The sequence below is a fragment of the Mauremys reevesii genome, linkage group 6 (assembly GCF_016161935.1).
Source record: "Mauremys reevesii isolate NIE-2019 linkage group 6, ASM1616193v1, whole genome shotgun sequence".
Lineage (NCBI taxonomy): Eukaryota > Metazoa > Chordata > Testudines > Geoemydidae > Mauremys > Mauremys reevesii.
The window spans coordinates 89,939,755-89,967,720 of record NC_052628.1 but is presented as its reverse complement, the minus strand read 5'-3'; the positions used below and the strand labels follow the sequence as shown (position 1 = coordinate 89,967,720).

At 41.7% G+C, this 27,966-nt stretch overlaps 1 protein-coding gene across 10 annotated transcripts in view; it reads left to right on the top strand.

Annotated features, from left to right (window-relative positions):
* Window positions 1-27,966, top strand: part of DOCK8 (dedicator of cytokinesis 8) — a 135,924-nt gene that overhangs the window by 28,925 nt on the left and 79,033 nt on the right. For 9 of the 10 annotated variants that reach the window (XM_039544062.1, XM_039544057.1, XM_039544063.1 and 6 more), the window contains 11 exons: window positions 2,679-2,854; window positions 8,280-8,351; window positions 17,831-17,954; window positions 19,764-19,976; window positions 21,051-21,136; window positions 22,731-22,797; window positions 23,665-23,814; window positions 24,525-24,605; window positions 26,405-26,564; window positions 27,236-27,375; window positions 27,608-27,701. In XM_039544062.1, coding sequence (XP_039399996.1) covers window positions 2,727-2,854; window positions 8,280-8,351; window positions 17,831-17,954; window positions 19,764-19,976; window positions 21,051-21,136; window positions 22,731-22,797; window positions 23,665-23,814; window positions 24,525-24,605; window positions 26,405-26,564; window positions 27,236-27,375; window positions 27,608-27,701 — 1,315 coding nt within the window. In that variant the 5' untranslated portion in view covers window positions 2,679-2,726. Of the gene's footprint in view, window positions 1-2,229; window positions 2,455-2,678; window positions 2,855-8,279; window positions 8,352-17,830; window positions 17,955-19,763; window positions 19,977-21,050; window positions 21,137-22,730; window positions 22,798-23,664; window positions 23,815-24,524; window positions 24,606-26,404; window positions 26,565-27,235; window positions 27,376-27,607; window positions 27,702-27,966 lie in introns of all 10 variants that reach the window. The other variant, XM_039544064.1, reaches the window with a different exon arrangement.

Sequence of the window (27,966 nt, the reverse complement as noted above, 5' to 3'; positions counted from 1 at the left end):
AACCGTCCTAGCCTGCCAGGGGATTTCCCTGATGGGCCGCGTTCCCTGATCTAGAGAGATGGGGTGAAATTCTTGACCCACTGAAGTCAATGGGAGTTTTTGTTGTTTGCTTCAATTGGTCCAGGATTTCATGCATTGTAGCTTGTGTTTGTCAAAAATCAACTTGTTCATGGCTTGTCGTCCCCTTTAAAGAACTCGATTCGCCCAACAAGCTAGTAATGAGAAGACAATTGGGGGAGATGGGTACTTCAGTAATAGCAACCCAAAGAACAAGCTCAAGTCCATATCAGTCTTGCTGAAGGTGATTCAGCATCAGCTAGCTCTGTGGTCTTTTAAGAGCAATTGCAAACTATCCAGTGATATGATTTGACAATCCTGTAGTTGAAGATTTCTGCACACGTGGAAAGCACAGTCAAATGTCCAGTGCCAACGGTATATACATGATTTGTGTTCAATAGATGTACTTGTCAATATAACACTGGCAGCACATACAGTAAATATAATCAGAGTAGTACCCTGAACATTTCTGACAGTCACCATATGGGGAATTTTTCCTCCTGGTTCTGTAAATGATGCAGCTGGGCATGGAGTTTCATGATGCACTTGATACAGATACAAGCACTTGCTACTGAAAATACCCTCAAGTTCTTAAAAGTGGAACATGACTGATGTAGAAAAGGGAAGGATAAGAATAATATCTAACAAGATGCAAACAGGACAAAGCAAGAATTAATAAAAAGTAATAAAAATTGGTAAAATAAATTAATAAAAATTACAGTGAAATGTAAAATACCTATATCCTAATTTTCTATAAAGGGGGCTGGGAAACCCCTTTTTATAAGTCTTAATCCAAAGATCCGTACAAGTTAAAAAAAAAAAAAAAAACCAAACCAAAAACAAAACCTGTCATGGACCCAAAACCTGAAGTTCTTATATTTTACTCAGTTTGTACACAGTTGAAATGTGAGTTATCTTCACTGAGAGTTTTGCCTGAATAAGGACTTCGAGATTTGGTCCATAGTTTTTATTTGTATGGAAGAACCTTGCAATGCAAATAGAATAAATCTCAGATGGAGTTGTTAGTAGTAGTAGTAGTAGTAGTAGTAATATTGAATATAGAGGGTGTAATGTTATAAGAAACATCAAATGCCTCATTTTTCTTAATAGCTGGATACATTTTATAATCCTCAGCTATAGCACAGTACGCATCGATTATGGGACCTACGTTTATCACAATTTTACAGTCATTTGCAATGTTTGGGCTACTGTTGTGACAGAGTCCTTGTTCTTGATAGTCAAGGATAGTTTAACAGACTGATTTGATAAATATACTCCAGTGGACTTCCCATTGGTACACTAGTTATTCTAATCCTGTAATTAACTTTCATGGGTCACACTGTGCTTAGTTTTCCTCAGAGCTCACAGAAAAGGAAAGATAGATTATCTTAAACTGTGACTTTTATACCACTTCATTACTTATAAGGAAAACCTTTAATAGGGTATAAATAGTCTTTGAATATGACTGGACAGCTGTTTCATTGTCTTCATGCAAGCCTCTTATTTTGTATTAGTTACACAGTAAGGAAAAAGAAATAGCAGTACCCTTTACATTTGCAATAATCTGTACATTTACATAAAATAAAGTTATGTATAGTTCTAAGTGAAGAGGTTCTAAGATGCTGTTTCACAGTCTCTTTTCCATTCTGCAGTAGGAAATTCTGTCACTATTTTTGTGACTATGCAAGTAAAAAGAACCAGCCAGCTTGATAGTGTGTGCCATTGGAAGAGTTCACATGTTTTGAACTTTGTTCTGAAGAGGATGTACCACCTCAGAATGGCTAATTAGGCATGACTAAACATCCTTTGGCTTTATTAAGTTGCAGCATAATATACTGCAGAAGTGGCAGATGCTTGAGGTTTCTGATGATGGGGACAGCAGTTCCATGTGTTCCTAAAGATTTACTGTGGTGGTAGTTGGAAAATATCATAAAATAAGTCATCTGTACTAGCAAGAGGTGGGAAAACAACCCTGTGTTTAGATTTTGGATGGTAATGTTATTCGGGTCCCATGGACTTAATTTGGAGTTGTGAGTGCTCAGCACTTCTGACAATCAGGATCAAAGTATTTCATGCAGGAATCAAATAGCCATTTTGATGATTTTGGCCTGGCTTGTTTGGGCTGGGTGTCAGGGTCTTCAGTACCTACCTTAGCTGCTGCTCCTGCTTCAGGGACTCAGCCATCATGGCCTGGATACTGCTGTTGCCTTTTACTGAGGATGTTACGTGCCCTTTGGCTGCTGCCCGCATGCTGTCTGCTTCCTGACCTGCCTCTGGATCTCCTCATCAGCTGAATGGGCCTGTAGGGGGCCCCAGATGTGATTGAACCAGCCCTCACTTCCACCAGTCAGTGAAAGTTTTGAATGAAGAGGAGCTGCAAATTTGGGCCTAAACTTAGTATGTTGTGTTTCTTTTCTAATTAATTAACTTTTTTCCTCTTCTGTGCCTTCCATTTTTAGACAGATCCCTCTCTAACCATTTTCTTCATTGAAGAATTTTATTTGCACTCCATCAAGGAATAGAGACATGCTTTCTAGGTTTAGTAGGGGAAATAAGCTTGAGTTATTTCTTTTAAAAGCCCACATTGCTATAAAACACCTATTTATTTTTATTCTCTACAGCCTCCGTTTTATGACGCAGTGGAGCCAGTGGATTTTGAAGGTTTCCTGATGACACAGCTGAACAACTTAGACTCAGAAACTGTGCAAGAACTTGGTGACTTTCCTGAAGATGATTTGGACATTGTCTTTACTCCAAAAGAATGCAGGACTTTGCAGCCTTCCTTGCCCGAAGAAGGGTAAGGAGAGCTTATTTGGAATAGTGTGTGATTAAAAAGGTATTGAAAAAGATGTGTGCAGGTTCATGTTTCCAATTCAGCAAGGCACTTACTCACATTCCTAACTTTAAGCAAGGAATAGTCCCATTGATTTCAATAGTGCTGCTCACATATTGAAGTTAGGTAAGTACCTTGCAGAATTGGGAGCCTATGAAAATGTTTATGCAAAGGCATGGATGACTATTGTGATCTAATTGGTGGAAGAGGGTTTTGTTTCTGAGACTGTCATTTTCTCCAATAAATGCACATGATGGGACTGCAAGGCCTCTTCACCATCCAGCTCATGAGCCGACTCCACAAATTATAGAGTTTTTAACCAAGGTATTTAATCAAACAGTATCCATTTAAAACTGTGTTTTTAAAGCTTGGTTTATTTAAATAAACTCATAGTAGAAAATGCCTGATTCAGCTCCCCCACTCCCACTGCACACACACTTCCTGCATGATTGCCTGAGCAGATGCTGCTGCCACTGCATGAGGCTAGAGCTCTCTCCGAGAGCCTAAATGTGAGAGCCACTTTCAGCCTAAACTTGTTCCCCTGAACTGTTCTCCTCTCCTTGTGTTCCTTCCTTGCCTGCCTGCTGCCCATCTCACCGCAATGCACAGAATTTTTTGGGCAATCACTCCAAGGGTCTGAACAATAGCCCACTGAAATCGGGGGGGATTTTCCAGTGCCTTCAATAGCCTTTGGACCAGGTAACAATTTGCCAAGCACTGCCACGGTGGCAGCAGAATTTCAGAAATACGTTTAAGCTATTTAGAGTAGCTCTGGTCTTTAAAAAAAAAAGCTAGAAGACTTAGGACCCCCTTCTGGAGCCCTTATGTGTGTATTACTCCTGTTGAGACTAAGCGGGTATTTACATGCATATAAGGGCTGAAGAATCAAGCAGCTGGTGGCAAATTCTACACTCACCTACAGTCTATCTCATGCAAGTCCTACAGGTGTTGCGAAGTGGGGTGCATGCAGTCAGGCCTAGAAGTCAGAGCAGAAGTCAGAAAACAAAACCAAGGGTCAGAAGCTGGATGCCTCAGCCATGGGTCCCAGAACCGTGTATCTGAGTCAGGGAAGGCAGAAGCATATTTGGGTCCAAAGCTGGAACAAGGCAGGCTCTGTCTCAGTAGCAGGCCAGGGATCTGCCTTGTTGTACAGACAGCCCTCCATGCTTCAGTAGTGCATCTGAACCAATCAGCAGTAATGGAGGTGCTGCCAGTCAAATCTTCTGTGGGTGGCATTTCCTCTGGTGCCTAGTCTGCCTGGGTTTACAGAGCATTGGTCATGGCTTTGTCTTGGCTGCCAGTTGGCAAAGAGGAAATGGTGGTCATTCAGCACCCTGCAGACATGGATTCTGGTCTAGTAAGTCTGTGCAGAATTGGATCCTGAGTCATTAAAATAAATCATTTTATTTTGATGGCTGCCATTGGTGCAGCTGCATTGGTAGCAAAGGTTCCACTCCTGCTGCAGCAGCAGATATACTGGAAGCTCAGGCCAGACTAAGTGTTTTTGGAGCGAGAGTGCTTGCCCAAAATGTACAGGTGGGGGCAGGGGGGAAAGACCAAGACTTAGCAACTATGCAAGGACTCCAGGGAGATCTAATAATGCCACTTGCTGGAACTGTGAGGGAGCCAATTGTATCCTTGCTGGCCCATCTGTGATATAGGGCTTGGCTGTGTGGGGACAGTCATAATTGCTGACGTTTTAAAAAAATCCTAGAACAGGTCTAAGTAGGAGCTGAATCCATCTTGGCTTGATAGGGACTGTTGGCAGCTACAGGAGAAGTAGTGGCAGGGGTTACCTGGCAGCCATCCCCTGCAAAAAGCAGTGTGGGAGAGTGTGCAGCTGGTAGTCCCCTATACAGCCTGTAAGGGTGTTGAGGTCTGTGGGTTCTCCTTCAAAAAGAAGGCAACAATGAGAGTAGACCCTGGGGGAAGGAAAGGACCAGAGATTAATTTCTCTTTCTTATAGGTAAAATCGTCCCTTTTTGTGTTTTGAATCTGGATCAAAACCAGCCCCAAAGTTCAGGTCATGTTTGGATTCAGAGTTCTAGTTGGGCCCATCTCTGCTCCTCTCCTTTATGATATTTCAGAGTTCAGAGAGAAACAGAAGAGATGCAGTTTTCTTCTAAAGGGCCGGTAATGACCACAGTTAAAAAAAAAAATGAAGCAGTATACACACTTGCATTCTATTTCTTTTAAGCCTAATGGAGGGTGTATAGAAAAGGGCGCACCGCTAATTCTTAATGTAGCTCACTTTTGTTGTTAAAGTGTATTAAGAAGCTAAATGCGAACTTTAGAAAAATTACAGTTTCTTTCTTGGTGTCTAAACAATTTGATCACAACCAAATTGATTAGAGAGACAAAAGAACAGGCCAAAAAGAACCGCTGCAGCTGATCATCTGAACAGCTTGGCACTCATTAATTTGTCTGTGGCTCTGAACACCTTGTGGTCATATAGGGATGAACTTTAAGATGCTGCAATAGGGTACTGCATGTTCCGTGCTCCAGATTAAATCCTGGAGCTGGGAGATGCAGGCTAATCAGAATCCCTTTCGTCTCAACCAGCTAATGGGTGCCAGAGACTCCAAGGGAGTGGGGAGGTACCTGGTGCCCTCAGTAACTGTGTTCCTCCTTCGCTCCTGCGGCTGTCCCCCTTTGCTGCTGGCCCCATCAAGTTCCTCCACCTGTTGAGGGTGTGAGGCATTTGTGGTCACATACGGATAAAGCACCGTGGACTAAGCACGGAACTGGGTTCTGTTTCTTGCTCGGCCACTGACTTGCTATGTGATCTTGGGCCAGTCACTAAGCCCCCCTCTCTCAATTTCACTGTCAGTAACATGGAGATAATAATACTTACGTAGCTATCTACCTCACAGGGGTTTTGTGAGGATAAACTTGGCAATCTCTGGAAATCACTTTAACCATGTAAAGCCCAGTGGACCTGAGCTGGTACCCAATGAAACCATTAGGAGTCTTTCCATTGACTTTAATGGGCTTTAAATCAGATTAAATCTTGAATAAGGATTAAATATTGTTAGTGGTGCTCTCATACAGATGATGGGCATCCTGGAAATACCTGAGGCAGCTAGAGAGAGAGAGAGAGACTAAAATTATGAGCAGTAGAATGTTTTAAACTGGAAAAAATGATGCCTTGGAGAGTTTTTTTAATGGGTTTTAGCAGAGTCAAAAGCAAAATGTGTCATGGGTCAACTCTAATTATGAGTTGAAATAGGTGTGAAAAACTGTTCTGCAAATTGGTATCATGTTGGGTTGTTTCACTATACATACAAGTGTGTAACATACAGATGGAACCACACCAGTTGAATTTTGGTGTGCAAGCAGTCACCTCTAGATAAATTTGAAGTCAGCAACATTTCACTACAGATCTCCCATGTTTCACAGAAAACTAACAATGCGGAACCTGTTCACTGGTTTTGTGCCTGAGTAAAAAGCATAAAAATTTAATTGCGGAAGAAATTAGCTGTTTAGTTCATTCCAGAAATTCTACATCTGGGGAGATCTAGTTGCTTTCTAGCCTTTTGCACCAGTCAGGAAGTTCAAAGGGGCCAGAACAAAACTGAGAATCTGACCCCGGGGGTCAAATTCTGGCCTCATTTAAACTTGTGCAATCCAGTCAGAAAATGGAAAAAATCTGGAGTTGCATAGGTGTCCCTAAAATCATGTGTAAGTGCCCACAAATCATGAGGGAACTCCAAATGTGCTGCAGCAGTACCTTCAATAATACTCAGACCTGGGCAAGCTAAGGATAGATTTTCAGCCTCATCTGCTTTTGTTGGGTTAAGTCATATCCACGCTAGTTATTTAACATAGATTTTGCACGATCTCCTAGTATTATACATTGAGATGGCAATTAAATCCAAGCATAAAGGGCCATATGCTGCTTTTGATCCAAGTGCACAACTGCCATTTGTGTCAGTGGAGGTTCTATGGATATGGCTCAAAAGTAGTATCTGGCCTTGTTAGTTACGTCCTTAGAAATCACTCAACCAATCATCTTTTAAAATGTAGACCATGTGCTCAAAATCACGTATGATTGATCCAAGTTAAACATTTTCTTATGCAGTTGTTCTACATTTATTAATCATGAACTAAAATATAAGTATTTTCTTCCTATTTTTCCCCTCATTGTGGATAATACTTTTTTTTCCTTTTGGTTTTCACATGGAGAAAGAAATATCTAGTTTTGCAGCACATAATGAATTACATGAAAAAGAGTGTTTAAAAATGTGTCAGAGAATAATTCCAGTGCTTCTTCCAGCATATAAATCCTGGAATAGTCCGTAAAATTTTGCACAGAGGGTGCTTTTTGTTTAAAAATAATTTTATATAAAATAATCCATATAATAAGATAAAGATTGTTGTGACTTATAATAATAAACTCTTTTTTTCTGGGACAGATTAGAAGCCATTAATATACTCTGATGTTTGGAGCTCCTGCTTAGATAGATGATTAAAAATATTACTCTCCGTTTCATTCTGTAGCAAAATAATTTTTTAAAAAAAAAATTTGGTTTTAGATAGTAGGCCCCAGTGTTAGTGAAGAATATCAGTGTTCTCTTTTCACTGGAAGAATGTACAGATTCATACTGGGTAAAGTCCTTATAGACCCTGTCTCCGGTACAGGGACAATCGTGTTTTTTGTAACTAGCTTGAGACAAGTTCAGCTAACCAGCTTCAACAAACATTGTTGATTTATGTGCACACAGCGGCTTTTAACGTAACCACATCTACCATGGTAATATCTGTACCTGAGAAAATCTTTATAGCTATCCCCCAGTGCCTGAGCAAGAGGTAGAGGGCCTGGAGGACATGCACACACAGGAGCACATAAGGCAGTACACTCTGAGGTGTCCTGCACAGAGAGCAGGGAGGACAGACCACCAGCCAAACCAATTGAAAGGATCTTAGCTACACTACAAAATCAAAACCAAACAACAAAAAAATGCTGTACCAGTTACAGGAAATTTACTGTTTGCTAATTTAGAGTATGTTTGCACAGGAGCTGTAACATGTAATTTTCAGCACAAGGAGACATACCTGCATTAGTGCTGATAGAGTTAACCTGCTAAAAATAGCCATGTAGCTGCAGTGACAGGAGGGGCTCGCTGCCCTGACTATGATCCTGTCTGAGACCCTGCGTTCATGCCTGGACACTTTCTTTTGTTTTGCAGTATTTTATGGTTGCCATAAAACGTTGCATTAGTCTTGTAGTCATGAGCTACCTACAGTGGTAAATAGTTAATTCTGTTAAAACTAGAACAGCAGCAAAAATTCCAGCAAGATAACACATGCAGTACAGATTAATTGTCCCCTTCTCAGACATGACAATGTTTCTAAAGTATTAACATGTATTTTTTATTATCTTTCCCAGTGTTGAATTGGATCCACATGTCAGGGATTGTGTTCAGACATATATTCGGGAGTGGCTGATTGTGAATCGAAAGTAAGTTACATATTTGCAAATTAAACAGCAAATACCTTGCTGTATTTTAACATAATACTTGTTGTTATAACTAATCCCACAGAAGAGGATTTTGAATTGCTGAAGGTAAGAGTGCATTTTCAGTGTGATTTTTAAATCTTTTTGTTTTGTTTGGGCAGATGCACTATAGTTAAAAATTCTTGCTGCTGCTTAGTTTTTTGATAGAATAACAATAAATCCAGAGGGAAGTATTTAATATTAAGTGATGAATGATTTCTGTGCAATATGAATAGTGTATTTATTATACTACTCATTTTTAATTTGCACACAATGAGCCATGTGACATTTAAATAGAGTCACATATTCCACTTCTGGGAGGAGATGTGAAACGGAGGTCCTGATCACTAGTGGTCATTAAAATTCCCATGACACCATTCACAAAATCCTGACCAAGTCCCAAACTGACTAATAACATTCTCTCTACTTAAATTCTGTCTTCCTTCTAAATATGATAAGGTACTCTTCATTTCCTGTCCTAAACTATATGTGGTGTTGCTGTCTGCTGTTAGACCATTTTTCTGTTTCACCCCAGGGATGTTTGTAATTCACTGGTGGATGAAGGGAATCCCTGTTAGTAGTTTAGATGTTATTTAAGTTTGTGAATTGCTTTGGGATCTGTCAGGGTAAAGATCTCTAGATAAATGTCATTTATATCATTATAAGTAAGATGGGATACGGAAGTAAAAATATGTATTTCCATTGAGTTCAAAGATATATACACAAACTTAAGTGTTTATATAGACAACTAGTCACGGGCTCTGATTGCAAGTCATGTGGAGATATCTAAACTAGTTTTAATCTAGTTGGTTGGGTACTGGACTGGAGCAGTCAAGCTGAAAGGACATGGCTTTAATGTTTACTAGCTGCCCAAGTAATCACCAGGGTTCCAGCCAGGCTTGTACAGCCTGTGCTGAAGCTGGTGCTGTCACAACTTCACTGCTCTGGCACGTGAGCTAGCTAGACTAAAGCTAGTTCAGGTACGTCTATATGAGCAGCAGTCAAACTCTGTGAGTGCAATGTGGACATACCCTTAGATTAAAGACTTCTGTAGGCAATAGAGCTTTTTAGAGTCTTTATTTTTAAAACATTTTGTTTTTCAAAATGCTATTGAACCAGTATCTCTAAAGATTTGGGGAGAGAATTACATCTGTCCTGCTGGTTTAATTTCTAAAGCTCGGTCGCCTTTGTAGGTTTCGCCAAAGAACCAGGTTTCAAAGATTATTTCAGAATCTCTTATCAGATAACAGATTGAAATGTTTTTCTGGACCGAAGCCAGAAATATCATTTATGGGTGGACTTCCACTGCTGCCAGAACATGCCTGTGCACTGGAAACAGTTTCTTGTGGAGTGTGTCAAATAATCATCAGGATATACCAAGTGCAGTTTGTTCAAGAGCAGTATTAGTCAAGTAGGATTTCTGGATTTACCTCCTTCAGCAATAAAGCGGTTAGCGATCTGTTTTGTACTTAAACTAACTTATTTGATATTATCAAAATAACTGGAAGCAAAATGTGGATTGAAATTGTGCTGTGTGTGTCATTTCTTTAACCTCAACTTAGAATTTTCACATGAACTGATTTCCACTGGAGACTTGAAAGAGAAACATGTCAGTAGCCTAAGCATGAGTTCTGTGTGTTTGTCTCTCTCCCATGAGAATTGACTGCAGTCATATGATCGTTAGCATACTGTCAGAGTCAGCTGCCTTGTTTCACATAATACTTTGAGCAGTTGCAAAGCTATTTCCTCGGTTTATATTGGTCAATGCAATTCAAGGTGCAAAGTCAGTGACGTACCTTTTTAAGAGCCCCATTAGCAATGGCCTGAGAGTTGCTAAATGCCTCAACTCCCCTTAGCTATTTTGAGGAGTATTTTAAAAACATTAAAGGGAGTCACAGGTAGGACCTGTGCTCTGCCTACTGTGGGTGTCCAGGCTGAAGTGCGTTGTTTGTTAGCAACTCCTTTTATGGCAATTGGTAAATTAATCCTATCATATAGATAGGCTTGGCTGAATTCCATTTTTATTTTTTATTTTCAAGCATTTTAAAATTATTTTTATGGGTTTAAATTTTCTCAGTTGCACAAAACTATGGGTTTTAAGCATTCCCCCGCCCCCAATTTTTATTGATCTGAATTTTCACAGTTGCAGGAAATTCAGGGCAGGATTAGGGGTAGGGCTGCCCTGACAGTGTGCCTGAAGGGGACTCCCCACGCTGACATCAGGCCCGCAGGGGCTCCCAGCACAGTCGAGAGTAGGGTAACCACCTTTTCAAAATTCTAAACGGGACACATGCAGAAGCCCTGCCCCCTCCGTGGCCCCACCCTCTGTTTCTCCTCTTCCCTTTAGGCTTCCAGCGTGGCCATGAGGCAGGGCTCTAAAGTCTCTGCATGTGCCCCGCCCCCTGGCCATGCCAGGAGCTGAGCCGGGCAGTAATAAGAGTGGTAAGAGCTGCCCAGGGAGCCTGGGATGCTGAGGGGAGCCACAAACTCTCTACTTGCCTGTGACAAGGGGTTGGGGGGCCCCAAATCTTGCCAAGCCTAAATATAATTTTTAAAAAAGGGGACGATGGGATATTGAAACTGGTTTGCTTGGGTGAGGAGCAGTAAATATTTGACATCTGTATAGAACCTGTCAACTCCCAAATGCCCCAGATTACACCCAAATAAAATAAAATAAAAAATAAAAATAACCCAGCCAAACCAACAGAAGAAAACATTAACAATGTTCAGGTTGCAGAGTGAAACATTCAGGAGTGTGGAATGCCAGCTGAAGTTCTGCAGACAGCCTTAATTCTGGCCTCTATGGCCCATCCCTCACTACAGTACAGGCCTCCATCTCTGGGTCCAGCCAGATCCTGTGCATCCCTGATCCTGGGAGCAGCTGAAGGCCAGTTCTGTTCTATGTATGAACTGCAGAACCATATAGACTATTCACTAAGGTTAATAGGAGTTTTAGGTACATAGGTGCTGGAGAAATGGGCTCTAAACTCTTATGAGCATTGGCGGATTCATTTACACATTGTCACACGAGTCACAGGTTGACAACTTCCTATTTGCAAAAAACCGAACACCCTTGCCCCGCCCCCTGCTCCCCCTTCTCCGAGGCCACATCCCCGTTCACTCCATCCCCTCCTCCCCCCGTTGCTCGCTCTCCCCCACCCTCGCTCACTTGCTCATTTTTACTGGGCTGGGGCAGCGGGTTGGGGTGCGAGAAGGCTCCAACTGTGGGCTCTAGGGTGAGGCCAGAGATGAGGAGTTTGGGGTGCAGGAGAGGGCTCCAGGCTGGGGCAGGGGGTTGAGGTGTTCCTGGCCCATGGGAGCTACTGAGCTGGCACTGGGGGTGGGAGCAGCGTGCAGAACCCCCTCCACCTAGGACCCAGAAGGACATGCCCTCCACCTAGGACCCAGAAGGACATGCTGACAGCTTCCTGGGAGTTGTGCAGAGCTGACTAGGGAGCCTGTCTGCGCTGCCAGCTGGACTTTTAACGACCCGGTCAGCGGTGCTGATTGGAGCCTCCAGGGTCCCTTTTTGACCAGGTGTTCCATTCAAAAACCGAACATCTGGCAACCCTAGAGTTACTAATGATAAGCTAGCAGTGCATATCACTCTGAATATCTACACTACACAGAGCATGGATGCTAGCTAACTGTGACTCCCTTTACAAATTCTTTTTGGCAAATGCCCTGCAAGTTTATGCCTCATTTAATCTATAAAGGAACTACTTTGTAAAATTTGTCTGTGTGCACAAATGGACTAAGCTGTAAAGTAATAGAGACAGACAATAGCATATGTAGAATATTACAAAATGCTCTAATGAATTATGTACATATAGATGTAAATGAAGTCATACAAATACTGTTTCCTATACACATGCATGCTCAGGCTTATGGTATGTTTTACTATCTTGGTCATCCAGGTAAAAGGCATAATGCATATGTGTATTTAGTGAACAGTTGTATCAAAATATTTGAGGAATCAAAGTAAGAATTGGGAGCCAGAAAATATAGGTTCTGTTCTGTTCCTGGTTTTGCTACTATCTTGCAGTGACCTTGAATAGGTTACTTAAACTATGCATTGGTCAATCTGTGAAAAGATAATAATAATACACAATTTGGAAAGGCATTGTAATATATAATATGGAGATATACCTATCTCATAGAACTGGAAGGGACCTTGAAAGGTCATTGATCCCAGTCCCCTGCCTTCACTAGCAGGACCCAGATCCCTAAGTGGCCCCCTCAAGGATTGAACTCACAACCCTGAGTTTAGCAGGCCAATGCTCAAACCAGGCTTACTTAATATTTATTAAGTGCTTTGAAATCCTCAGATGTACAAAAGTATTTTGCATGTGTATATATTTCTGCTGCATATATATAATATGTATATGTGCGTGGACACATGGTTGGCTCAATGCTGAGCTGAGAATGAGTTGAAATGTATGCCACTCAAAGGCTTCTCTAATTTATGCCTGGCCAATCACAGTTCCTTGGGCCCAATAAATAGAGCAGTGGTTCTCAAACTTCATTGCACTGTGACCCCCTTCTGACAACAAAAATTACTACATGACCCCAGGAGGAGGGACCAAAGCCTGAGCCCACCCGAGCCCTGCTGCCCCAGGCGTGGGGGACCAAAGCCAAAGCCCATGGGCTTCAGACCCAGGTGGGAAGGCCTGTAACTTGAGCCCCGCAGCCCGGGGCTGAAGCTGAAGCCTGAGCTTCGCTGCCCAGGACTGAAGCCCTGGGGCTTTGGCTGCAGGCCGTGGGGCTCTGACTTTGGCTTTTGCCCCAGGCAGTGGGGCTTGGGCTAGGGCTCCAGCCCCAGTAAGTCTATTGCCAGCCATGGCGACCTACAGTTTGAGACGACTGACATAGAGGACTGAGGAGCTCTCTTCACACCCACTTTTCCTCTAAACTGGAAGCTGCAGGCAGAGCCAGCTCCAGGCCCCAGCACACCCACGGGACCAGCGGACCTTCCACAGGCACGTCTGCAGGAGGTCCTGGCTGCAGGGAGTGGTGATGTACAGCTGAAAGGAATGGAAGAGGGTCAGAAGATCTAGGAAGCAGATAAAGGGGTGGTAGAAAAACACCCTTCAGGGATGTGGATTAATGAGGCAGCTAATGTCATTTGTCAACTTTCTCCTAAAAGAAATTGGAATGTTCCTGCGAAGAGAGACAAGAGGGTGGAGGGGGGATTGTGAGGGTTGAAGAAGAGAAAGAGATGTAGAAGAGGCAGCAGAAATTATCAGATCAGGATTCAATCAGGGAGGAAAAATGTAGTTGCTTAGGTCTGGTCTACACTACAGACCTATGAATAGAACTGCATCACTCAGTGGTGTGAAAAATCCACACCCCATAGCAACAGTTATACTGACTACTTATTTCTGATGCTCCCCACTGCAAGTTTTTCCATAATTGTCCACTGGAGGTTTCTTGCATGTTATTGAATACTGGCCACCATCCATGACTGGATAGCTGGTAGGTCCATAACTGCTGTCATTCCCCCACCATTGACTGGGAGTGTGGCGATGGCTCTGGGGGCCGTTCAGCCCAGAGGCTGCTATAGCAGTTGGGAAGGCTCTGCTTTTACTCCTTGGAGGGGGAGTGTCTTCTTCTGAGCCAGCAGTCTGGGCTGTTCACTGAAAATAGGGCTTGTCACTTTGTCAGTGTTAAGTGTCATCATGTGGTGATATTAGAAAAACTTTTCAAAATGAGTATTTTCCATGAAAATTTTGGAGAAGCAGGAGGGAAAAAAAAGTAATTTCTGGTACCTTCAGTAGTTGACAAGAAAGTTAAGCACTTGAATAATTAAAACTGTTTGCTGAGGTTTTGATGGTTTCTTGCTTTACCTCCAGGAACAATAAAACCTCTTTTTGAATGTTAGGGGCTTTAAAATAAAACAGCTTAGAGTTCCTGTCTATCATCCTGGGTGATTAAGGCAATTCCAGAACAAGGTCACACTCAAGGAGAGCAGGGATGTGAAGGAATGGTGCCTTCTCTTTTATGAGTTCATTTTACATTCTCAGTGAACTGGTAAACAATTAAAATTAAAACACATTGGTGCATATAATTCAGTTACTCCCCAAATGTAATGGCAAAAAAAGTGTCTTCCTGATCCATAATTACCTATTATGACTTATGCAAGGCATCAAGGCATTAAGGTGCTTAGTTGTTGCTTTGGAAAGGTTATGGAAAGGAAGCTGAGCAAATCAGAATATTGTAACTGAGAGAAGGAGAATGGCTATAAAAAGTTAGTACAGAACATATCAAAATGTATGCATTCCTGAGATGGCACTAAAAATGTCACTCGGATACTTCATAAATATCATGCTGAATGTAGAAGACTTTACTGTTAAAATTATTCAACAGAGCTCTGAACTCATTGAATTTCTGTTTAAATGACTAATCCTGTTTCATGATATCTACTTCCTTATTCCTAATTTCTCTCTTGAACAATGTTATAAATGAAACCATGACATTGCTACAGTATTTGGCACAATTGCCAACAGCAGCAGGGAATAATTAGCACCACAGCAGCCTTCCCCAAATATAGTTGAGTTGTGCTATGGAATTTGTTGCCCGCTGAATTAGAGTTCAAACTTGCTGTGGTTTTACCCTTCTGTCTGCAGCACTTCATCATTTTATGCTCCCTTTTGCCTTCCATCCTACCTCTTTATATGCACTTCACCCAGAGATCCTGTTGCTTGTCAAAATTGTGATACTTAAGCTGGGAAGTGAATCTGGGAGAGCAATAGTCTGTACTGTTCCTTTCTGACAATTAGTTTGCAGTATGCCAGCAATGCCACTGTTAGACATTTCTGTTTGTTTTCCACAGCAAAAGGCCACTGAGTGAGCAAGTTGAGTGTAGATGAGACTGTGCCTGCCTGTTATCATATCAAATACAGAATGTATTGGGTGTGCTACATTAAATAAAATACAAGGGAGTGCCATTTGAAACAAACAAAAAAAGCAGCATGTGTCTTAGGATCAGCACATTTATCTATGAATAGTATTGGGAGATCATCTTTGTAGTATAATGGGTGGCCCTGGAGGAAGAGGGTCAGGTACCCAGTTTGATGTGCATGCGGGCCAGGCTGTTCCTGAACACATATCTTTCAGCAAGTAATATTGGCCTCTCGGAATCCTCAATAAAGATCTCATTCTTACAGCTCTGAAGGTTACTAAATATCCCTTCAGAATTAAGAGGGAATTGTAATGTATAATAAGTATTTAAATAAATTGTACTTCTTAAATCAACCGACCAACCAAACAATATAGTAGAGTTGTGCTATGAAACTTGTGAACTGAAGAGGTCTCTTGGATTTTGGTCAGACTGCTTCATGAGGGTGCGGTCATTTTCAGTCCCTGATTAAACTAAGCACAGTTCCAGCTTCCGTATTATTTACTGCAAGACAACACGCTGTCCTAGATCTGGGATGCATGCTGATTCTGACACCTGTGAGATGGCCTTTAAAAATAAAATAACAAGAGATGCCATCATCTCAGCAATGTCATTGTAAGTCCTGAATTCATTTCTATGTCATATCTTAACCTTGTTGAGGCAGTTAGGATAATATTTTCATTGAGATGCATGGGAATGTAACTCATGATTCCTATAAATTTTAACATGGGCTATGCAGATGAAACCAAGACAAAAATACTAGGTTAGATCAGACCTAGATTAGACCTAATGGTCTGATTTAAACCCAAAAAGAGTGCTAAATGTGACTTGTAAAGGTCAGTATGCAAGACCATTCCCCTAACTGCATTTGACTCACCAATTTGCAACATACAGGGTTCCAGTAACGAGAGAGCTTGGAGACACACGGCTATCTGAGCTTGGACTCGGGGTGGGGCAGGCTTGAGCTGGTGCCACAATGTCCACACAGCTATTTTTAGCATGCTAGCGCAAGCCCCACTAGCACAAGTCTGTCTGCCCAGGCTGGGAGGCTCACTCCCAGCTGTACCCTTTTGGTACTACAGTGATGATCATGGCAGAAGAACCTAGATAAAATTGAATGAATTCCAACAGCATACCTTACAAGTGGCATGTCACATACCTCAGCTGCTTATAGAGTATCTAACTTAAACTATTGTAACCATCTACGCCAGTGGTTCTCAACTTTAGTTACCATCGTGGGCCACATATGTGACCCATGATGTGTTATGTGGGCTGCATCCAATACTACCTGTGTGGCCCTGAAAGTGTCACATGGGCCGCAGCTGTGTGCTGATTGGGCTGCAAGCTAAGAACCACTGACCTACGCTATCATTAAATGTGGCCCAGTCATTAAACCTTAGATTTTAATGCTGTAATTTAAGTGTCAGTTCACTGAATGAGTCCACTTGCAATCCATAGTAAGTGAATGCTTCCTTCTACAAAGTATACTGCAGTCTTCTATAATAATATGCTGAATACTGCCGTGTCACTATTGTGAGATGTAGTGTTTGGAATCCTTACTGTAAAACACTCTTGTCATCAGGGTTTGCTGGATTTACAAATGATTGCACCCTAATATACTGTAGTATGGATTATGTCAGCACATGCTGTACTGTAGGATCTGCTTGACACCTAGCAGTGGTTCTTATTTAAAGTGCACATTCCAACACATCCACTAATATGTTTCTTTGTTTGACCTCTTCGGCACTTGACCATTGTGGTCATTAAAGTCATATTTTGTTGATAACATTCACAGATAGGATTTCTTACGCAGACTTTTCTTCCATACCAAGTTTTGATGGTTTTGATACTAAATAATCACAATTTATTAAATTATGTTTTGGTTATTGGAGGTGCTACCACATGCTAGTTATTTTTCCTCTCTGCTTTTATCTGGCTTTTCAAAAATCAGAGTTAACGATACATTTCCTACTCTGTATAACTGTACAAGTGCACGGTTTGAAGAGGCCAAATAGTGCTGGCTACTTGTGCTGGGTTGCCTTAGATGTGTCTTCTGACGCAGCAAATTGAAGCTGAGGTATCATAACAGCAGTTCAGAAGAGACCAGTTTCTAGTGTGTTCCCTATAATGTAACTGCACCAGCAGGGAACCAGCCAGAATGCAAATGTTCCTAATCAGGGTTCTGAACCTTCAAATCAAACACTGTAGGAGCTGGAGCCTTTGAGGAGCCAGTTGTAGGAACTGTGCCCACATCAGGCTCTTCTGTTAACTACACTGGGTAAGAGTTGAGTTGCAGTGCTCCTTTTTCTGCAAATAGTGATATAAACGTAGGATCCTTTTAAAAAAAACATTATGATGAAAAGAGCCTGCAAACAGAGTGGTACCCCAAATAAACATTGCATTCTTTAACCCATTAAAGCAGTGCCGCACTGCCCTCGTGCAATAATACTTCAAACGGAACCTTTTTTATTTACTTACTTTGTTTTTTATTTTATTTTCATTAACTCTCCTGACATCCTGACTGGCCGGCTTGTGTTGTTTAAAGAAACCAAGGAAATTCAGAAACTTGCACCTTTAAAAAAAAGGGATCCCGAAGGGATTTTCATAAGACCCTTCAAAAACAAACGTTCGAATCGGAAACATTGGATTGCAATGATGCCAGCTATCAGGTATTGTTCTTCGTCTATTTAAATTATCAGAGGGGTAGCCGTGTTAGTCTGGATCTGTAAAAGCAGCAAAGAATCCTGTGGCACCTTATAGACTAACAGATGCAAGACGACGAAGTGGGTATTCACTCACGAAAGCTCATGCTCCAAAACTGTTAGTCTATAAGGTGCCACAGGATTCTTTGCTGTATTTCAATTAGATTCTCAAATATCCTACCTTCCTTTAAAGAAGGCTCTCTAACCAATATAGTTATTTGTATGTTACGCTTTGTTTATGTTTTGCAGTATAACTCCAATGTGCACATTGTTTATGCATGTGTGCCTTTAAGGCAAAGTTCTGTAACCACTGCTAGAGTGCAAATATGTTGAGGCAAGCTCATGGCATTGATGAGTAAAAACCCCTCCTAGCACCAGCCAGGCCCACTGCACCTCAAGGCGTGTTGACCTCAATAGAGGGCAGGCAGTGTTGCATCTGCGACTGTCCCCCTGAGTTTTCAGCCCCAGTGTATGCATACACATGCAGCTTTGGAGCTCGATCTTGCACCATTGAAAACAGTAGAAGTTTTGCCACTGTCTTCAATAAAAGCAAGCCCCACTGGTGGAGGAGGATGACATGTACTGCTTCACTGTTTCCCTGGACTGCACTGACTGTGCTGGCATCCAGCTGGGGTGATATAGAAGGGAAGGATTTAGTTCTTTTTGTTTGCCCCCCTCCTTGGAGAAATTATGTTGCAGAGGTGGCTTCTGCCAAGGTCAGGAGCAGCAACTGACACTGACCTGGGATAACTCTGGCCCAGTGTAGTTGAAGTAATGGAGTACAAACCATATTACTGTTATTGTTCTAACCTATGCAATTACCCGATTCCTTTCTGTTTTCAAAAGTGAGCACAGATAACTCTCTTCCACCATTTTTTACCATCCTGTCGTCCTTCTTGAGCACAGAGCCAAGTTAAAGAAGGAACTGCCTAGATCACTAGGCTTTTGGGTCCCATATAGTCTCAGCAACTCATGACCTGACTTCTCTCACACCTCCAAACTTTTGAGTGGGACTGGAGGGGGAGGCAAACTGCAACTGGATCTTCCCCTCCACTCCTAGCAGTGGGACTGAGGAGTGAGGCAGCTCCTATCCCATTACCCCCTCTCTTGAACTTTGGGACCAATGAGGAAGGTAACTCATGGCCCAATCCTCCCAACTCCCCTCCAGAAGCAGGACTGGAGAAGAAGAGGCACACAGCCTAGCTTCTTCACCACTGCCCCAACTCTAGCAACAAACGAAACTACACAACCAGAGTTTTTACTTGGGGTCCTTTTAAACAGTAGTGCCAGCTCATGAGCACTAGTGTCACCATACCCAGTACAGCTCCAATCTCACACTGTAACTCCCAGCCACAGTGCAAAGAAATCTAAATGATACAAAGTGGTCTAAAAGTCTTCAGTAATGCATAATAGAGCAATTTTACAAAGTAACTGTAATATATTATTATCTGTTATTTGTGGTAGGACCTAGAGGTCCCAGTCAAGAATTGAGGCCCTGTTGCGTTTGGCACCGTACAAACACATAACAGAATCACTGCCCCTTCCCCAAAGAGTTTATAATCTAAGCCTATTATGAGAGGCAGCAAGTGCAGAGTACAAGGAAATGGAGAGGACCGAGTTGTGTAATCAGCCATGGTCATAGCACACTGTCTGCCTATCTGTCGCCAAATGTTACACAGGCCTAGCAGCATGGGTGAGTTTGAGGAAATATTTGAAAGAGGATAACCCCGATCTCTTTTTTGTTAGAGATTTCAGTCTTGTGTCTCTCTTCAACAGGAAGCTCCCAGGCCCTTAAATGTACTTTGTGATGAGACCGGACGAACCACCCTCACATCGTGTGACTTTAATCTACGCAGCCTGCAGCCTGACCCACGGCTGGAGAATCTGCTGCAGCATGTTAGTGTGGAGGACTTTGAAAGGCAGAACGAAGAAGCACGGCGAGCCAATAGGCATGCAGAGCTCTTTGCCCTCTACCCAGCCATGGACGAGGTGAGCGCTGAGACTTTCAACATGTGCCTTTGGGTGTCACATTTTTAGATAGAAAATCTTAAAAAGTATATTCATTTCTTCTGACGCTAATAAATATGGGAATTAGAGCCCCCTGCAGAAGGTAATGGCCTCTGAGTCTGCTGATCCAAGGAAGCTCCACAGGCCTCTCTGGCTACACAGCTACAGCGTCTGCTCCTTATTCAGAGGGGGCGTTTTCCCTAGGGATGAGCTATGGACTGATATTCAGATGACATTTTGTATATGGCTGTTGGGGTCTGACTGTAAGTAAATATTTGGCTGTATTTAGCATATTAATTAAGTCAAAATTTGATTCACCCATCCCTTAACTTCCACATGGGATAGGGTATGTGTGATACCAGTGGAAGCATTAAGGCCCAGTGAAATTCACCCCAATGTAGAAGGCTACAAACATTCTTTACTCTAGGGGAACAAATGGGTGGGGAGTGTCCACTCTAGCCCTTTACAGAGGTGTTAGGTACCTCCCATTAATAGGCAAACAGTTAACAGGAGGTAAAAAAAAAGTCCATTGAAGATTAGGTTGTGTCTTCAGAGCAAAAAGGTGTCAACCTTGATTAGCTTCATCTAGGTAAAAACTACCTGTGCCTTGTCTCCATTAGGATTTTTCATCGAGATAGTGCTCTTGATTTGAAAATAACATCTTGTTTTGCAGTGATGATAAAGTCTGCAACTCTCTTACAGCCATGGAAGGGGAATGTTTGGATGTGTATTGTGCTAGGATCAGGGTGGGAGTGCTACCATGTGGCCCCCTTTATTTTAAATGGTTTGTGTGGAAAATACAGGCATTGTGGTCAAAGGTCCAAATCTGTTTAAATTTATTATTTTTGACCTCATTTTACTAGACACTGTACAAACACAGAATAGTCGTGGGGTCCAGCCCCAAATTAATTGTCAATTTTTACTTTCCTCCTTGTGAAGGAGAACACACTTCAATAAAGGCAATACATTGCAGTTTGTTTATAGTAATTGTCTGGTTACACTGAGTGAGGGTTCCATACGTAATTAATAAGTGCCTAATAATGTGGTTAATAATAGGAGGATGCAGTGGAGATACGACCCGTTCCAGACTGCCCAAAGGAACATCTGGGCAACAGGATTTTGGTGAAGCTGCAGTCACTGAAGTAAGTGTCTTTCTGTCTCTCTCAGGATTCATGTGACCATCACATGCTTATTCTTTTGCGGTGTAGAAAACTTGTATATCAGTTGGAATATATTTCATTAGCACCCATTATAAGACGTCTCTAATGTCAAAGGTCCGTTTGGATTCCTTGTTCTTTCTTTGGCTGATACTTGTAAAGAAATTGTCCATCTGCAGTTAAAGAAATGTTCAGATGGTCAAGGAGACAATGGGGTAAAAAACCACCCAAACCATGTAATAAGAGCAAATTCATTTGGTCTTTGTGTGTGTGTTATTGGTTTTTTTTTAAATAGAGAAGCAGTCTGTGTCAGGAATGTGCTAATTTTTGTTATTCATGGCTATGATTGTTTTTCTGAAAACATGAGAAAGTACAAGCAGATAGCCAATTTCTCTCCTGCTCCTCTTGGAGTCATCTGTGTGTGCGCCTACATATTATTAAAGGACATTACTTCAGAAATGATTGTTAATTTCAAGAAATAGTGAATGTGAAAGTCCTGCCAAATGCCATTTCAGCATGACAAGAGTAAGGATTGCATCATCCCAGACCCTCTTATTTGAAGATGAACCAGATTTTCAGAGATGTGACTGATATCCATAGGGATTAAATTAATGACACTAGCCTAGGTGAAAATGCAACTTAACCACAGCTTCCCACAACATCAGACCAACAAGAATCAGTCCTGCATGCTTAGCTGACAGCAACCTCAAAGCAGTTCTAAACTGTGCCAGGGCTGCCCAGAGGATTCCGGGGGCCCCGGGGTCTTCGGCGGCGGGGGGCCCTTCCGTTCCGGGACCCGCCGCCGAAGTGCCCCGAAGACCCGCGGCGGGCCCCCCCCGCCACCGAATTGCCGCCGAAGCGGGACCCGCCGCCGAAGGGCAGCCCGGTCTTCGGCGGTAATTCGGCGGAGGGGGGTCCTTCTGCCCCGGAGCGGAAGGACGCCCCGCCGGCGAAGACCAGGAGTGAAGAAGCTCCTGCGCCCAGCCTCGCAAGAGTTTTCCGGCCCCCGCGGAGCGAGTGAGGGACCCCGCTCCAGGGGCCCCGAAAAACTCTGGTGGGGACCCCTGTGGGGCTCGGGGCCTGGGGCAAATTGCCCCTCTTGCCCCCCCTCTGGGCTGCCCTGAACTGTGCCAGCTGCTAACACCCCCCCCAAGTTGTTATGGCAGTCAGGGATCATTAGGGTGTAGGAATGCTCTGCCCACACCCCCTTTCTTCCAGGCATATCTCTCACACCAGAGGCTGGGAGTTGGGGTGGCATAGGAATCAATGTGCCACTGGAGGAGGAGTCTCCCACACAGGAAGAATCCTTCGCCAGGCAGAAAATGCCATTTGAGTGCAAAGCATATTTAACAGACAAGAGAACCAGGCACCTTGTCTCTCTAAAGGTTAAAACAAAAATCCCAGACCCATAAATCTCCCAAAGTTTGGAAGAGTTGGGATCTGGATCTAAACTTTGTGTCTCATGCCCATCTCTCCTTTCCTCATAAAGGAAACAGCAGGTAAAATAGAGCCTTTACTTTTTGAATATGCACAGTCACAAGAGTGATGTATTAATGCTCTGTGTCTCTTTCCTCAACAGATTTGATATAGAAATAGAACCACTGTTTGCATGCATAGCCCTCTATGATGTAAAAGAAAGGAAAAAGGTAAGAGTGCAGTAGAGCAGAGCAAAGGACAATAATAAAACATTAATAATGTATTGGCTAATAACAGTCTGTTCTTTTTTCAGCTGAATTTCATTGAAATTTGAAAACGCTAGGACATTTGGCTCTGTACTTTTTGTGACTTGTCTTTTGAAGTTACAATTTATGGTATGTTGCCAAAAATGGGCAATTTACCCTGGTTTACTGGAAGTATGGTAAAAATCTGCTGTTGTGCTTGTTCAGCTGGAATTCACATGTATGAAATGCTTGCAGCAGATGATCTTCAGTTTACATGGAGCATGTTGCACAAAAATATGTTGTGTGGCTATTTGTGATCCCCTCTTTACAGAACCCCTCTTTGCAAAACTGGTTTCACTGTGAAAAATTAAGGACCTAGTCCTGAAATGTATTGAGTCCGCTGTAAGGTGTTGAGTGATCTCAACTCCACTCAGGGCCAGTTCTAGGCACCAGCGTCCCAAGCACGTGCTTGGGGTGGCACTTTTCAAGGGGCAGCACTCCGGCCCTTTTTTTGTTTGTTTGTTTGTTTGGTTTTGTTTTGTTTGGGACGGCAAAAAACCTGGAGCCGGCCCTGACTCCACTGGGCCCATTAAGCTTAGGGGTGCTCAGCACTTTGTGGAATCAGACCATAATGGTCTAATCCTGTATCCATTTAAATCAATGGGAATTTTACATGCGTGCAAACTTGCGTTTCCATATTAATTTTGCAGTTCTGGCTACTGCTTTTCTAACTCTTTTTATATCTTATCTTATCTTCTTATGTTCCCATGTTTTATCCTTTGATGCACCTTTGCTTTGCAATGGATAACAACAAATAACTATATGGGAGTTTTGTTTTTTGTGGTTTTAAAGATCTCTGAAAATTTTCATTGTGACCTGAATTCAGAACAGTTCAAAGGATTCTTACGATCTCACACCCCCTGCATTGACTCATCTAGTCAGGCAAGATCTGCAGTATTTTCCGTCACTTACCCGTCTTCTGATATCTACCTAGTAGTAAAGGTATGTAGCAATGGCAGTATCATTCTGTTGGTTTCTAATTAATGATTTCTGACTATAGCTATGATTTGGGTTCAAGAAGATGAAGTTTTCAGAGAGGGTAGTAATAATCAACAAGAATTTCTTGTTGTTTAGTTGTTTAGAGATATTCTGATAACACTGATATCACAGGAGTAGGAATCTATTGACATCTCTGTCACACAAACTGACAGTTATATTGCTGCTCAGTATACTACTCCTATAAATGTTAATAGATTTCTGTCACCGTGCAAGAGAAATTTTAAAAGCAAAATGAAATAAGCCATTTGATTTTGAATTACAGTTTGTGTTTTCGGTGAATTACCAGTTAGTGTTGATTTGGTGTGTTTAAGTATTTTTTCAACTCTCAGATGAGGTTGGTATGAGCTGTTTTTTTCATTTAGGATACACTAGCTTTTCCCTGATTCAATACAATGCAGTGACACTCTTTTTGCTTCCTTATGAAGCACTGATTTGGAGCTGGGAGAATTACTATGATGGATTATTCCACAGAGAAAATCACAGGCATTTTATATTATGTATTTGTTTAATTTATTAATAGTATTAGTACTGGGCTAACCTTGTGAAATAGACCAGCTCTTTCGTGCTTACAGAGAAGCAAAAGCAAAAGATTGTATTTTTCTTCATATATGTTTTCCTTTTATGGCTTTCATACTTTTACTATATTTTGATAGATTGAAAAAGTCCTTCAGCAAGGAGAAATTGGAGACTGTGCTGAACCCTACATGGTTCTAAAAGAAAGTGAAGGTGGGAAGGTAAGTATTATACTGTCAAGATTGTTAAATGCTAACAAAGGATGGGGGGAAAGCAATTAGAATCTGCAAAACAGTTACTGGAAATATACTTTTGTTACATATGTAAGCGAATCCTGGCTCATGTGAATGACTGAAAAAGTCATGAGACCATGATATATGTTTTTACTGTTTGCTTCTTCTGAAATCAATAACTGGAAAGTTTTTTTGAGCAATGTTAAACAACCAGGGGATGAATTTTCAAAGTTTGGCAGGCACAAATATTTGCACCTTGTGTGGACACAAATCACTGATTTGTGTGTGTAAATCATCTGTTTGTGTATGTGGGCACTTAGGCACCATCTCTTCAGATGTCTCTTTATTGGTTCAGTTAATCATTATTTACCTCTTAGGAGGGGAATGATAATGTTTCTTGGACTTCTAAAGGTATCTCACCTTTAGGCTATGTCTACATTGTGAGTAGGGTGCAAATATTTGTGTTAGCGTGAATATAAATATAGTAGAACTTCAGAGTTACAAACTGACCAGTGAACCACACACCTCATTTGGAACAGAAGTATGCAATCAGACAGCAGCGGAGACCAAAAATAAAAGAAAAGTAAATAAAGTGCAGCACTGTGTTAAACATAAACTACTAAAAAATAAAGAGAAAGTTTTAAAAATTTTTTTGACAAGGCAAGGAAACTGTTTCTGTGCTTGTTTCATTTAAATTAAGATGGTGAAAAGCTGCATTTTTCTTCAGCATAGTAAAGTTTCAAAGCTGTGTTAAGTCAATGTTCAGTTGTAAACTTTTGAAAAAGCAACAATGTTTTATTCAGAATTACGAACATTTCAGAGTTACGAACAACCTCCATTCCTGAGGTGTTTGTGACACTGAGGTTCTACTGTAACAGTGTATCTGCAGTAGCAGGGTTAGGGACAGCAGAGACATGGCCTGAAATTGGTGGGTATGTACACAGCACAGCTAAGCTGTGCCTCCACGGCCACTACCCCTGCTACCGCAGCTACGCTGCTATCTATACTTGCACTAGCTCAGTGAAAGCTTGCATGAGTAGGTGCACACGAGCAGGGGGTCACACCCCTAGCTAGCGTAGCCTTAGAGTGTCAATTTCAGACAAAGAAGGGTTCTAATTCTGATGGAACTGTTCAGAATATATATAATGACATCTATTGACTTGTTATGGTGAATATCAAGAATGCATATTATACACTCAACTGTAAATATATAAGTACTGATTCTATATATAATGGGTACTATTTACTCAGCTTTATGGGAGGACTTTATCTTATACCTCTGGTCACTAGTTCAAATTTGGACCTGATCAGTAGTCACATGACAGCTGTTATCTGACTACAGTTCAGTGACCTACTGTATGTGATGTGAGTTGCCTGCACCACACTGCCTCCCAGATACCATGGAGGTGAGCTCTTCAGAGACAGAGGAGGAAGCTCACCCCTGTGCAGAGAGTCAGTAAAAGGCCCATGCAACAAGTAAGTCCCATTTTTGAGGATGTAAATTGACTTAAGTGATGTCTAAGTCTTCAGCTGGCTCTCTTCACAAAGGTGAATTTCACCCAGAAAGAGAGAAACCATCTTTGCAGTTGCGTGTACTCAAGCTGACCTTGTATAATATGTGCCTTGTACAATGACAAGGACTCCCATTGACTTCAGTAGTCATTGCATTGGGTCCCATATAAACAGAATTGAAGGAGGCTGAGAATACACATTGAAAATTGCCTTCACATAGTCATAGTCAAATTTAGGCCTTTTTAATATGTTGTATTTTCCTTTCTTTATTTTAGAGCAAAGAAAAGGTTGAGAAACTGAAAGCCCAAGCTGAGTCCTTCTGTCAGCGTTTGGGGAAATACCGGATGCCTTTCGCCTGGGCTCCCATAAGCTTAACCAATTTCTTTAACTTTTCAACGCTTGAAAGAGAAATGTCTGAAGCAGAAAGTTTAAATGGTAATAGTTTTATTATTCTAATCAATGCAATGTGAATCTTTAGTAGCAATGTTAATAGGGTACCAATGGGTCATTGGCTCAGAGCATTCTCTTGACAACAGTTTTGTAGTTCAGAACTCCTTAGCTTTCCCTTCCTTTCCCCCATAATACTCACAAGTTGCCACGCTCGTCAGTTGGCGCCCCCTAAATGTGATCTTATGCCCGATCTACAGATTCTCACTGCACGCATTCTAGCCCTGACTTTTGATTCCACACCAGTTTTATGGCAGTGGAATCCCATTGACTTTAGTGGCGTTACTCTTGATTTATATTGCTGGAAGATTAGTCCTTTTAGTCTTCCACAACGAATAGAAGGCCCAATCCAACAATAGGACACACCAGATTGCCCCACCTCCAGTCATGCTATGGGCTAAAGAAACGAATAGCATTGTGCTGCAGCAGCAATGATGTTCTCTCAACAGAATGAATACTGCACTTACTACATTGTTTTACATAGCCTTACACTGAGTTGATGGAAAATACAAAGTTAAGGTCTTTTGATGTTCCCCTGAGATCACAAGGTGCTTGTGGTGTTTTAGTACTAAATTCAGGCATATTTGCCATGCTTTATGATAGACTTAATACCGACACAAAATAAGATGAATTTTTTAAAACATAATTTACTCTTGAAGGGAAAGGAACTACTGGTGACAGAAGAACGATGATGCTACAAGCTAGAAGACTTTCTGAGAGGAGCCTCAATTCAGAGGACAATTATGCTGTGTCAAACTTCAAAGCAACCACTCTGACTGTCACCACCTTTATAAAACAGGTACAGTAAGCTCTTTATTTTAGGGTGTGTGGAGTTTTATATTGTGCTGGTAAACATGTACTAAAGTGAACTGAATTGAAAAAATACTGCTCAGTGGGGAACAAAAGGATAATTCATACCAAACACAGAGTTACCCACTCACTCTTTGTCTTGTAGACATATCTAATTCATGAAAGTAGGTAACAATACGATGTACCCTTATAGCAGTATTAATTTGTCTTTCTCCTGACAGGAAGGAGACCGACTTAGTGACGAAGACCTATTCAAATTTTTAACTGACTACAAGAGATCTTCCTCCTTGCAGAGAAGAGTGAAGTCCATCCCAGGTATGGAATATGTTTAGGATGGGATGAGATATAGGCACCTAACTCCAGTAAACGCCAGTGAAAATCTCAGCCCTCCTGTGCAATTATCCCCTTGGTTTTTAGGGTTATAAGTTGTGTTATGAGGGAACTGCTTTATTTTATTAATGACTTCATCAAGCCAGCCATTAATTTTTGACCTGCTAATTTGTTCACCCCTGGCAGACAGAGATTTATAGTTAGTTTTATATTCTAAATTAGTTTGTTTTCATCAATAATTTACAAAGGG